This window comes from Podarcis liolepis, assembly GCF_965112155.1.
Source record: "Podarcis liolepis genome assembly, chromosome: Z".
Taxonomy (NCBI): Eukaryota; Metazoa; Chordata; class Lepidosauria; order Squamata; family Lacertidae; genus Podarcis; species Podarcis liolepis.
In genome coordinates this window covers 47,580,340-47,592,581 of record NC_139570.1, presented here as the reverse complement: position 1 = coordinate 47,592,581, position 12,242 = coordinate 47,580,340, and the positions used below count along the sequence as shown (strand labels likewise).

Genomic DNA, 12,242 nt, shown 5'->3' with positions numbered 1-12,242 from the left:
TAAAGAGCTGCGTGTTCAGTATTCAAGGGAAGCTGTATTGTGAAGAAGACAGATATATCTCTCACACCGGGAATTCCATCTAGCCCCAGACTTCCATGGGAGGTGGACCGACCAAGAGGGTTCCCTCTGTTGATCTTAAAACCAGGGAGAAACTGCAGGGAAGGAGGCAGTCTTTTAGGTATTTGGGGCCGTAGTAATTTAGGGCTTTAAGCACTAACAGGAGCACCTTAAGATAGGCACGGAACTCAACTGGTAGTCAATGCTGCTGTCTTAGAACAGGGTTCTATGGGTTCTAAAGGCAGCTCAAGCCAATAATCTAGCCTAGAGGTCAGCAAACTTACTGCGCCTCGGGCCGGTGCATGGGCCTCCTCCAACCCAGATGTGCACCAGAAATAACACCTGCGCATGCGCAAATAACGCTTGCGCATGTGCACAAGCTATTTCTGGTGCTCCTCATATCCGGAAGTGGGCAGCCACGCAGCGCAGTGCCAGTAAGAGAGGGCGGGGGCAGCAGGTGGCGAGGGTCGCCGTGGGCCAGTTAAACGAGTCCCTTGGGCCTTATCCGGCCCGCGGGCCTTAGTTTGGGGACCCCTGATCTAGCCACTGCATTTTAATCCAGTTGAATTTTCTGAGTTGTCCTCAAGAACAGCCCCATGCAGAGTGCACTGCAACAATCCAATCTGAAAGTTACTAAAGCATGGAGCACAGAATGCTTGATGAGGAGCAGATATCGTGTGACCTCTGCACAAACCTTGTGCAAAATGAATACGCACAAAGCACATACCACGAAGGAGTCTGGACACACCATTGTCACACTCCTGCCTCTTACAGTCAGTTATGTTGAAAATAAGAACCATCCAGAAATCACACAGAATAAGCTTGGCCCCTGAATCTGCAGTGAACAACATTTGCGATTCCCGGCTCATGATAAGTATTACAGAAGCACTCACAACTCTGGCTTCAGGATGCACGGTCCATATTTGTCTCATAATCTGACATCTGGGCATGAATGATAAGAAATCCACATTCTACACACTACGAAATATATTATCTCTGTTGTTTTACACACCACCACAGAATCTGTTTTGATGAAGGGCAGTTTGAAATAAAGAAAAGCCAACCCTGATGTTAACTCTGTTTCCATCATGTAGGGACCAAGTCAAGTATACCAAGTCACAGCATTGGTCTGCCCAGCTTAGCACTGTCAACCCTGATTGCCAGCAGTAATCCAGGGTTTCAGCTGGGGCGTCTCCCAGCCCTGCGTCAGGGATTGAACCTGACAGCTTTTGCAAGCAAAGCATGTTCTCTGCTACTGAGCTATGTTCTATGTTTATGAACATATTCATCTATACCCAGAGCCGTCTTCCCCATTGGTGTTAGTGGTTCATTGCGCCAGGGCACCAGCCTCTTGGGGCACCCTAGCGAGTGGGGGAGCTGCGCGGCTTTGCCAGCAGCCTCCCTTTCCCCTGCACACCCGCCAGCTGCGCCCCGCCAACTATATGGCTGGCAGGCGTGCAGCTTACTTCCTAAGCCTCCACAGGAGGAGAGCACCATGGCACTGGATATGCTTAAGACTGCCCTGTCTATACCAGCCAATTCTCACACAGTTCCTTCAAATATATACCATTGGTATCTGGAGTGATTGGCTCCTAATCAGTACCTTTCCCCCAGTTTTATATTCTACTTCCAGTTTCATGACACTTAGTTCCAGAGCAAGCTAAGCCATTAAACGGATTGAGGGGGCTGCCACAGGCAGCTGAAACCCCCATGGCGGCGGCCCCCCACCCCCCATGCACCAACACCGGTGCAGAAGTGGCTCCAGTATTGGTTGAAACATTTCAGAATGCTCAGGATTTCTTGCAATTTTGGTGAGATCTTGCCGAAAATTGGTGCCACTGTGCCGCTTCTCCACCAGTGACAGATGTGCATGTATGGGCAGGGGACCCATTCCCTGGGTTTTTTATAATAAAAGAGGTTTGGGTGTCTCCTCCCCAATCACCTCCCGACCCCTGAGGCAGTTTTCCACTATGAGAGCTGGCCTGAAAGGAAAACGTCTGAGGTGATGGATGGGAAGGGAAGGAAGGTGGGGAAGAGGTTCAGCTTTCCTCACCTGTGCCCACTTTTGAGAAGAAAAAATTACAGCCACCCCATGCTTTAAACATGTACAGTCATACCTCATGTTACGTTTGCTTCATTTTATGTTTTTTCAGGTTGCATCCCGTGGCGACCCGGAAGTACCGGAAAGGGTTACTTCCGGGTTTCGCCGCTCGCGCATGCGCAGACATGCAAAATGCCATCACTCACATGTGCAGAAGCGCCGAATCGCAACCCACGCATGTGCAGACGCACTGCTGTGGGTTGCGTTCCTTTCATGTTGTGAACGGGCCTCCGGAACGGATCCTGTTTGCAACCAGAGGTACCACTGTACAGGACAAAAACTGTATCAACAAACATGGCAGCTCCCATCTTAAGTAATATTCTGTCCCTGAGAACAGCAAAGGAGTGAACTGAATGCACCACAGACCTACAAGAACTGAACTACAGCATTCAAAAACACAGCGTGCAATGAAGGTGTGCCATTGTGGACACACACGCTAAGATCTAATCTACTGCACCCTGATATTGTAACAGTGCCCACTTCAAAAGCCAGGAAAAAGATCTGCAAAAACTAGGCCCCTTCCCTATTATCTGAGTGTACGATGAGCTTTCAAACAGCACTTTCTGCCTTTGGAGGTTACCTGCCTCTGTTTTGCCCAACAACAGGGCTAGCCAAGGTAGTGCCCCCTAGGTGTTTTTGGGCTATAACTCCCACAATCCTGTTATTGGCCATGCTGGCTGGGGCTGATGAGAGACAGAAGCCAGTTGCATCTAGAAGGAGCCACTTTGGCAGCCTGTATCCAAGAGAAATACAACCTGAGTGCTGTAGCGTCCACACCAACGCTGTTCCTTGAATGCAGTTCTTCAGCCACAGATTATTTCTCTTGCCTTACCTCTTGTCCGAGTGTTTTTGAAGGGCTTCCTCTCCAGGCGCTCGCCCTCCAGACAGGATAGGTTCTTTGGGAGCTTCCATATTGGCAGCTTTTCGAGGGACCTGAACAGAATCCTGCTCACACCTCACTGATTCCTCTTTGGACTGCCTCTTTGACCACCCAGAGTTGGCTCTTGGCAAGGTCCCCATATCACCTGAGCAAGCATACGGGGACGGGCTCTTTGGCACAGTATTCGAGTCGTCCTGCACAGTTTCAGAGCTGAGCTTCCTGGGCGCATGGGGAGAGCCCTGCTTGTTCCTTTTCGTCTTCTCTTTGGGTCCCTCAGGAGTCTGCCTGGGCTCAGGAAGAGAGTCTGAGGTGTTGACCACAACAGCCTGCCTCATGGTTTGGGAGTGGGCCTGGCTGTGTTTGGATTCAGATGGGGGCATTTTTGCTTTCTGCTCTGTGTCCACAGCTATCATAGGAGCATCATTTCTGGGAGAAGGTGCCACAGCTATCAAGCTGGGCTCTGGGGTGGTGGTTGGCTCAGCCTCCTGAGGGGCCCCTTTGCCTTTGGCCTTTTCCCTCAACTTTCCAGAACTGCTTCGTGGAATGGTCCCCACGTGGCTGGACATATCGCATGAGCGGGCATGTGGTGATGGGCTTTTGGGTGCAGTATTCAAGTCGTCCTGCGTTCTCTTGGAGGAGGACTTCCCAGGCACTTGAAGAAAGTCCTCCTTTCTCCTCACTGTTTCCTTTGGGAGTCCTGCAGCAGAAGCTTGCCTGTGCTCTGGAAAAGAGTTTGAGGAGTTGACCATGGTGGTGGGCCTCACATATTGGGTGTGGGCCTGACTGTGGTCGGCTTTGGATGGAGGCAATTTTTGCTTCTGCTTTGCTTCCTTAGCTACGAAAGGAGAGTTTTTGTGGGGAACAGGTGCCAGGCCAATTTGTGACCCTGCATCTTGATCGTTCTCCTTGGGTGTGCCTTTGTCTTTGGCCTTAGCCTTCGACTTCCTGGAGCTGCCCCTTGGCATAGTCCCCATGTGGCTGTACATGTCGCATGACCGAGCATATGGGGACGGACTTTTGGGAACAGTATTCAAGTCGTCCTGCGTGCTTTCAATGGTGGTTGCCAAGAAGCCATTTGAGGACAGGAGCCCCCCTCCAGGGGCCTGTGGAGTGCTGGGAGCAACAGAGACACGTCGCAAGGTGAACGTCCGTGGAATGCTACTCAAGCTCCCAAATCCTTTAAACCTAAATAATTCTGGAGAAAGCAAAACAAGGAGACGGTTGGTGGTTTTGAGAGGGCACATTCCAGAAGATTCTGTATTAGTTAGTGCCAATGAGAATATCAAACTAGGATTGAGGTTTGGATGACCCACATGCAAAGTTCCCTAGGTCACCTTTGACCAGATTAGAATCTGGGAGACCAGGGTCCATGTCACAGCAACATAGGAAGCAAATGACATAGGAAACAGCCTTATACTGAGTCAGAGCATTGGGGTTTGTCTAGGTCAGTATTGTCTACACTGACTGTCAGCAGCTCCCCAGGGTTTAAGGAAAGGGCAGAGATGGCCCAGCCATTGGGCAGGGTGAGGCAGCCTCCCAGACACGGGCATAGCCAGGATTAGGGGGGTATTAGGGAAGCAGGCTTTATGTTAGGGGGGCAGAGCCAATTTATTTTTTACTGAAATAAGTATTTTTATTTATTTACAGTGGTGCCTCGCAAGACGAAAAGAATCCGTTCTGTGATTCTCTTCGTCTAGTGGTTTTTTCATCTTGCGAAGCAAGCCCATTGACGGATTAGCAGATTAGCGCTATTAGCGCTATTAGCAGCTTTTAGCGGTTTATCAGCTTATCGGATCAGCTGATAAGCGGCTTAGCGGCTTAGAAAAAGGGGGGGAGGGGAAAAAACCTGCAGGAACTCGCAAGACATTTTCGTCTTGCGAAGCAAGCCCATAGGAGATTCGTTTTGCGAAGCACCTCCAAAACGGAAAACTCTTTCGTCTAGCGAGTTTTCCGTCTTGCGAGGCATTCGTCTTGCGCGGCACCACTGTACTTGATTTAGGAAGGCAGTTGCCCTCCTGGCTATGCCCATGCCCCCAGGTGGCATTCCTGTGGCCTGCCCCACCACCGCCATCACTGGCAGGGAAGCACCACTGCCACTGGCTCCTATTTTGGGTGAGATTTGGGTGCGATCTTGCCTGAATTTGGTGCCGCCCAGCAGGGCACAGGGTGGTAGCAGTGGCTGGGCAAGACAGCACTTCCTGTTTCGCCTCAAGCAGTGAAACGGGCCCCACCGCTCTGAGTTGTATCCAAGTAAGCCCCACTCAGAGTAGGCCTACCGATATCAGTTAAGTTACCATAGCCATGGCCATTGATTTCAGCACATCTGCTCTTGAGACCAATAGGATCCTCCCCATAACATTTGTTAACATTTTAATGAAAAAAATACTAACACTTGTATTGTTTTAACGCAGCGTGGAATATTGGGTGAACTTGGACCACTTGTTATCGTTCAGCCTAACTTACATCACAGGGTTGTTGTGAGGATTATAATTATAATTTATTATTTATACCCCGCCCATCTGGCTGGGTTTCCCCAGCCACTCTGGGCGGCTTCCAACAGAACACTAAAATACAATAACCTATTAAACACTAAAAGCTTCCCTAAACAGGGCTGCCTTCAGATGTCTTCTAAAAGTCTGGTAGTTGTTTTTCTCTTTGACATCTGGTGGGAGGGCATTCCACAGGGCGGGTGCCACTACCAAGAAGGCCCTCTGCCTGGTTCCCTGTACCTTGGCTTCTCACAGCGAGGGAACTGCCAGAAGGCTTCAGAGCTAGACCTCAGTGTCCGGGCTGAACGAATGAAACATGGGGAAAGGCGGGAGAAGTTTACATGCCACTCTGAGCTCTTGGGAAGAAAGGTAGGATATGAAATGCAATAAACCAATGTTTGGGGATATACAAGACCACAACACAATTTCATATACTAACTCTCCCTATTTACCAGGGACAGTCTGTTCATTCCTCCTAGTGAATTAGACTCCTAAAGCGGTAGAATGACTTGTGTTGTTTCTGACTGCAGGAAGGGAATCATAGAATGACAGAGTTGGAAGGGACTCCGAGGGTCATCTATTTCAACCCCTTGCAATACAGGAATCCTGCCCAGTGCCATCCCTGGGTGGACTTGAACCAGCAGCCAGGCACACTGAACAATTGCACCACAGGGGGGTCCCTCCGCCACTGATCCCCTACATTTCAAAAACCTCCCTGCAAGTAAATAATTAAACACACTGTTCATTCCAGTGCTAGTTTTCTACTTATGGGGATGTGTGTTTTGGGGTTGTTTGTACAGAAATGGTAAAATAAATGTGATTCTCTTGCTGGCATGAAGTGCTTGCTTCATTCCACTCTGAACTCAGCTGGGCAAGAGAGATACCAGAGTCAAGAAGCTTAAGAAGGGAGACCAAACTGGCAAGAGATGAGAGATCGGGTGGGGTGGGGGGCTGTTAAACTGGTTTGTGTCGGGTGGAGACACAGGCATAAACAATCCCTCAGGGAAGGCTGGGAAGAAATTTCCAGGCCAACCAGCCTCAGAAATCTATGCAAAGGGACACCTGCTGTCGCTGCCCTCCCTCTTCTCACAGCAAAACACAAACAGCTGCGAAGGAAAAGTGTGGTTCTTGGCCCAGCTGCAGAGAACAACTGATTACATGCCGATATAGTCACGAGGAGTGACTCCTTCAATCTCCGCAGTGATGTTCAGAGGCATCGAGTGCAGCTGCTGTGCCTCAGGGCAGGTCTTTGGTAGGGGGGTCAGCAGGAGGAGCAGGAGGAGCCCCCCAGGTGCAGCAGGCCATGAAGAGATGCATACTGTCTTCTAAAAAGGGACTCCCGTCCTTCCCCATAAACCATTAACTGCACCCCTGTCTCTTTCCATGCTAGCTATTCGGTAATTGCATGTTAACATCTTCCACCTCCTACCAGCTGCTGGGTGCAATCTGTGCTAAGGGGATCAGCATTTCTGCAGAAACAGGTGCCCTTGGGACCACAATTCAGTGTCTTTAAAGCTTCTGCTCTGATTAGCCCCATTATTTAGTTTCTAGTCCTCAAGAACCTCAAGACAGCCTTGAAAGAGCAGAGCAATAAAACCTGGTAAAAACTGAAAGGGAGAGGAGGTGGATCAATTTTTGAAGGCTGAGGCTGGGCTGCAACATACTTCTTTGCTCTTACGCCTTGTGCAAGTGCACATAATTCTGCCCTTGCCGGCACAGTACATGCCAACTTTTAAATGCCCTCCAACATTTCTCCAATGAAAATAGCAGTGTCCTATTCCATTATAATAATTTTATCATTTATATGACACAAATCCCTACACAGGACTGCCATCAGATGTCTTATAAAAGGTTGTATAGTTACTTATTTATTTGGTTTTGGGGTTGCATTATTCCATACACCCCAACATTTCTCCAATGAAAATAGGAGTGTCCTAAGGAAAAGCGGGACATCCTGGGTCAAATCAGAAACTCGGACGGCTTCTGTAAACCCAGGACTGTCCCGGGAAAATAGGAGCACTTGGAGGGTCTGCTTTTATTAGTTGCAGAATGTGGGTTGCCTGGGCAAAGAAGCTTTAGGGATTTGTTGTCTGTTTATTGCAAAATCTGCACAGCACTATATCTGCTGATTGCTCTGATGGAGTTCAAAAAACTTTAACTCCAAAAAGTAGATCACACAAAGTAGACCTGCTGTTTGCTCTGATGGAGTTCAAAAAACTTTAACTCCAAAAAGTAGATCACACAAAGTAGATCCCACTCAAAAATAAATAAATAAAAGGCACTGAAAGTAGCATAAGGCACACAGGAATCTGCTGTGGAGTTTTGTCTCAATGAGGTCCAGTGGAGTGAGATGCCTTCATCCAGGGCATGGGTAGATAATATCTGAGCTGTAGCGTATGCTGCTGTCTAACAGTGACATGGATGCATTGTCCGCCCCGCCCCACCAGACGTAATGTGGAGACTGTCAGCTGTGTGTGGTGGTGCATCTAGACCACTGTAGGAAAACAAGTGACAGCTCATATATTATCTACCCACTTCCTAGATGAAGGCATCAGACCCCTGTGCATGGTCTCTTGAGCTAGCAGCTGACACCTGCTCATGTCAAATACAATGAGTTCGCTCGAGTTACATTTGCAATCGCCACAAAACAGTATGGGCTCGCCTCTCACAGAAGGACTGCAGCTCAGCGGCAGAGCAAAAGTGTTGCATGCAAAAGGTCCCCCTTTCAATCTCCAGCATTAATTCTGACTATCGGTCGAATAAAGGAAATTGATTGATTGATTGAATCTCCAGCATTTTCAGGTGGAGCCGATAAATCTCCTTCTCTGTCTAAAACCCTGGGCAGCCACTGCCAGTCAGGGAAGACAACACTAGTCTACTAGATTGGCTCTGGTTTGATTTGGTATAAAGCAGCCTTCCTTTGTTCATATTTACATCAGCCTTGATGAGGACTGGAACCTTAATGAGTGCAACTCAGTGACAGAGCACCTGTGTTGTCAGCAGAAATTGCGAGGTTCAGCCCCTGAGCCTCATCTGAAAACCTGGAGAGCCTCCGCTAGTCAGTGTAGACCAGGTGCTGTCCAGATGTTCCTGGACTCCAGACCTTATCACCCCCAGTAGCAAAGGGGTGATGGGAGCCATAAGCAACAGAATTTAGAAGGTACCACACAGGACACTCATGGTGTAGGCAAGGCTGAACTAGGTGGGCCAGTGGCCAGGCTTCGTATAAAGCAGATTCCTACATTCATGCAGCCTTTTCTTGTTTCTGAGCCGCTTTTCAGGAGTCCTGTGCCTTTAAACAGGTGGAAATGCAACAGGTGCAGCAAGTGTTTCCAGGATGGGTGAAAACTTCTCTTGTTGATTTCCACATGCTATGCACTGGTTTTCAAAAGCACAGGAGCCCTATTGGTGGGTGGGGGGAAAGTTGGCAACTTAGCCACCACACAGGTTTGGGGAGAAGCGACCCTTACACACCTCCTGCACAACCCCTCTTTCCTGATGTCTTTTGCAGGCTCAGCCTCCAAGGCACTCAGATTTAAGCAAGCATCAGAGTCCAAATCTGTGCTGCTCTGCCGGCTACTTACTTTTAAAGCCTCCTCCTTTCTTCTGGCTTTCAGCCATCTTTCAGGTTCTTCTTCTGGCAGGGTTCTGCTAGAAGGAGAAGTGTGCAAAAAGTTGTAAACGTTCATCAAGCTTTCCCTTCCGCACTGAGCCTCCCTTCCTTTCCCACACCCTCCCCTACTTCTCTTGCTTTCTATTTTGCTCACATTTCCTCTGTCATTGCACAACACCCGCCTACACAGACACACAGAAACACACACACACAGAGGGGCCTATTCAGCATCTTTTCCTCACCTCCTTTTTTTCAGCTGCACAGAACAAAACCCTGCACTTGTGACTTTCAAAAGCATTTGTTTCACATGCAAAGGTCTCATACTCAGTCCTCAGTATCTCCAGGCAGGGTTGCAGAGACCCTGCCTGATGATGATGATGATGATGATGATGATGATGATGATGATTTATTTATACCCCACCCATCTGGCTGGGCTTCCCCAGCTACTCTGGGCGGCTTCCAACAAAATATTATAATATAATAATGCATCAAGCATTAAAAGCTTCCCTAAATAGGGCTGCCTTCAGATGTCTTCTTAAAGTCTGGTAGTTGTTTTTCTCTTTGACATCTGATGGGAGGGCGTTCCACAGGGCCGATGCCACTACCAAGAAGGCCCTCTGCCTGGTTCCCTGTAACTTGGCTTCTTGCAGTGAAGGAACTGCCTGAAGGCCCTCGGCGCTGGACCTCAGTGTCCAGGCTGAACGATAGGGGTAGAGACGCTCTTTCAGGTAGAATCATAGAATCATAGAGTTGGAAGAGACCACAAGGGCCATCGAGTCCAACCCCCTGCCAAGCAGGAAACACCATCAGAGCACTCCTGACATATGGTTGTCAAGCCTCTGCTTAAAGACCTCCAAAGGAGGAGACTCCACCACACGCCTTGGCAGCAAATTCCACTGTCAAACAGCTCTTACTGTCAGGAAGTTCTTCCTCATGTTTAGGTGGAATCTTCTTTCTTGTAGTTTGGATCCATTGCTCCGTGTCCGCTTCTCTGGAGCAGCAGAAAACAACCTTTCTCCCTCCTCTATGTGACATCCTTTTATATATTTGAACATGGCTATCATATCACCCCTTAACCTCCTCTTCTCCAGGCTAAACATGCGCAGCTCCCTTAGCTGTTCCTCATAAGGCATCGTTTCCAGGCCTTTGACCATTTTGGTTGCCCTCCTCTGGACACGTTCCAGTTTGTCAGTGTCCTTCTTGAACTGAGGTGCCCAGAACTGGACACAGTACTCCAGGTGAGGTCTGACCAGAGCAGAATACAGTGGCACTATTACTTCCCTTGATCTAGATGCTATACTCCTATTGATGAGGCCCAGAATTGCATTGGCTTTTTTAGCTGCCGCGTCACACTGTTGGCTCATGTCAAGTTTGTGGTCAACCAAGACTCCTAGATCCTTTTCACATGTACTGCTCTCAAGCCAGGTGTCACCCATCTTGTATTTGTGCCTCTCATTTTTTTTTTGCCCAAGTGCAATACTTTACATTTCTCCCTGTTAAAATTCATCTTGTTTGTTTTGGCCCAGTTCTCTAATCTGTCAAGGTCGTTTTGAAGTGTGATCCTGTCCTCTGGGGTGTTAGCCACCCCTCCCAGTTTGGTGTCATCTGCGAATTTGATCAGGATGCCCTTGAGTCCATCATCCAAGTCGTTGATAAAGATGTTGAATAAGACCGGGCCCAAGACAGAACCCTGTGGCACCCCACTAGTCACTCTTCTCCAGGATGAAGAGGAACCATTGATGAGCACCCTTTGGGTTCGGTCAGTCAGCCAGTTACAAATCCACTGAGTGGTAGCATAGTCAAGACCGCATTTTACCAGCTTCTTTACAAGAATATCATGGGGCACCTTGTCAAATGCCTTGCTGAAATCAAGGCAGGCTACATCCACTGCGTTCCCTTCATCTACCAGGCTTGTAATTCTGTCAAAAAACGAGATCAGGTTAGTCTGACATGACTTATTTTTCAGAAATCCATGCTGACTATTGGTGATCACAGCATTCCTTTCTAGGTGCTCACAGACTGTTTGCTTAATGATCTGCTCCAGAATCTTCCCTGGTATTGATGTCAGACTGACTGGGCGGTAATTATTTGGGTCCTCTCTTTCCCCCTTTTTGAAAATAGGGACAACATTTGCCCTCCTCCAGTCTGCCGGGACTTCACCTGTTCTCCAGGAATCCTCAAAGATGACTGCCAGTGGTTCTGAGATCACCTCTGCCAGTTCTTTTAATACTCTTGGATGCAGTTCATCTGGCCCTGGAGACTTGAATACATCTAAACTAGCCAAGTATTCTTGTACTATCTCCTTAGTTATTCTGGGCTGTGTTTCCTCTGCTGAATCATTTGCTCCAAATTCTTCAGGTCGGGCATTATCGGAGAAGGCTGAGGCAAAGAAGGCATTGAGGAGTTCAGCCCTTTCTGTGTCCCCTGTTTGCATTTCACCATCTTCTCCTCTGAGTGACCCCACTGTTTCTTTGTTCTTCCTTTTGCTACGAACATACCCATAAAAGCCTTTTTTGTTGCTTTTAACCTCTCTAGCAAGCCTGAGCTCAGTCCAGGTATACTGGACTGAGGCCATTTAGGGCTTTAAAGGACAGCACCAACCCTTTGAATTGTGCCCAGAAATATACTGGGAGTCAATGAATATCTTTCAGGACCAGTGTTATATGGTCTTGGCGGCCACTCCCAGTCACCAGTCTAGCTGCCGCATTCTGATATCCTGTATAGCTGCTGCCAGTCAGTGTACAGAAGGTCCAGGCCAGAGAACTTAGAATCAACACTGTTGAGTTGGAAGAGATCCATAGGGTCATCTTTTCTATGCCCCTACAATGCAGGAATAACAGCTAGCAAAAAAAAAACCTAAAATGAGGAAGAGCCCACCACCTTCTGAGATAGTCCATTCCACTGCCCAACAGCTGTTACTGTCAGAAAATTCTTCCTAATGTTTAGTCAGAATCTCCCCTCTTGTCATTTGAATCCATTGGTTTGGGTTCTCCCCTCTGGAGGAGAAAGCAAGCTTGCTCCGTCCTCCATGTGACAGCATTTCTGCTTCTTTCCTTCAGCGCTGGTAGATGTAAAAGGAACTAGACCCAAACATGGATGGAA

At 48.4% G+C, this 12,242-nt stretch overlaps 1 protein-coding gene across 1 annotated transcript in view; it reads right to left on the bottom strand.

Annotated features, from left to right (window-relative positions):
• Window positions 1-9,272, bottom strand: part of SH2D3C (SH2 domain containing 3C) — a 75,013-nt gene extending 65,741 nt beyond the window's left edge. The window contains exons 1-2 of the mRNA XM_083485779.1: window positions 9,112-9,272; window positions 2,991-4,233 (exon numbers count right to left, since the gene is read on the bottom strand). Coding sequence (XP_083341905.1) covers window positions 2,991-4,233; window positions 9,112-9,148 — 1,280 coding nt within the window. The 5' untranslated portion in view covers window positions 9,149-9,272. The remainder of the gene's footprint in view (window positions 1-2,990; window positions 4,234-9,111) is intronic.
• Window positions 9,273-12,242: the final 2,970 nt, after the last annotated feature.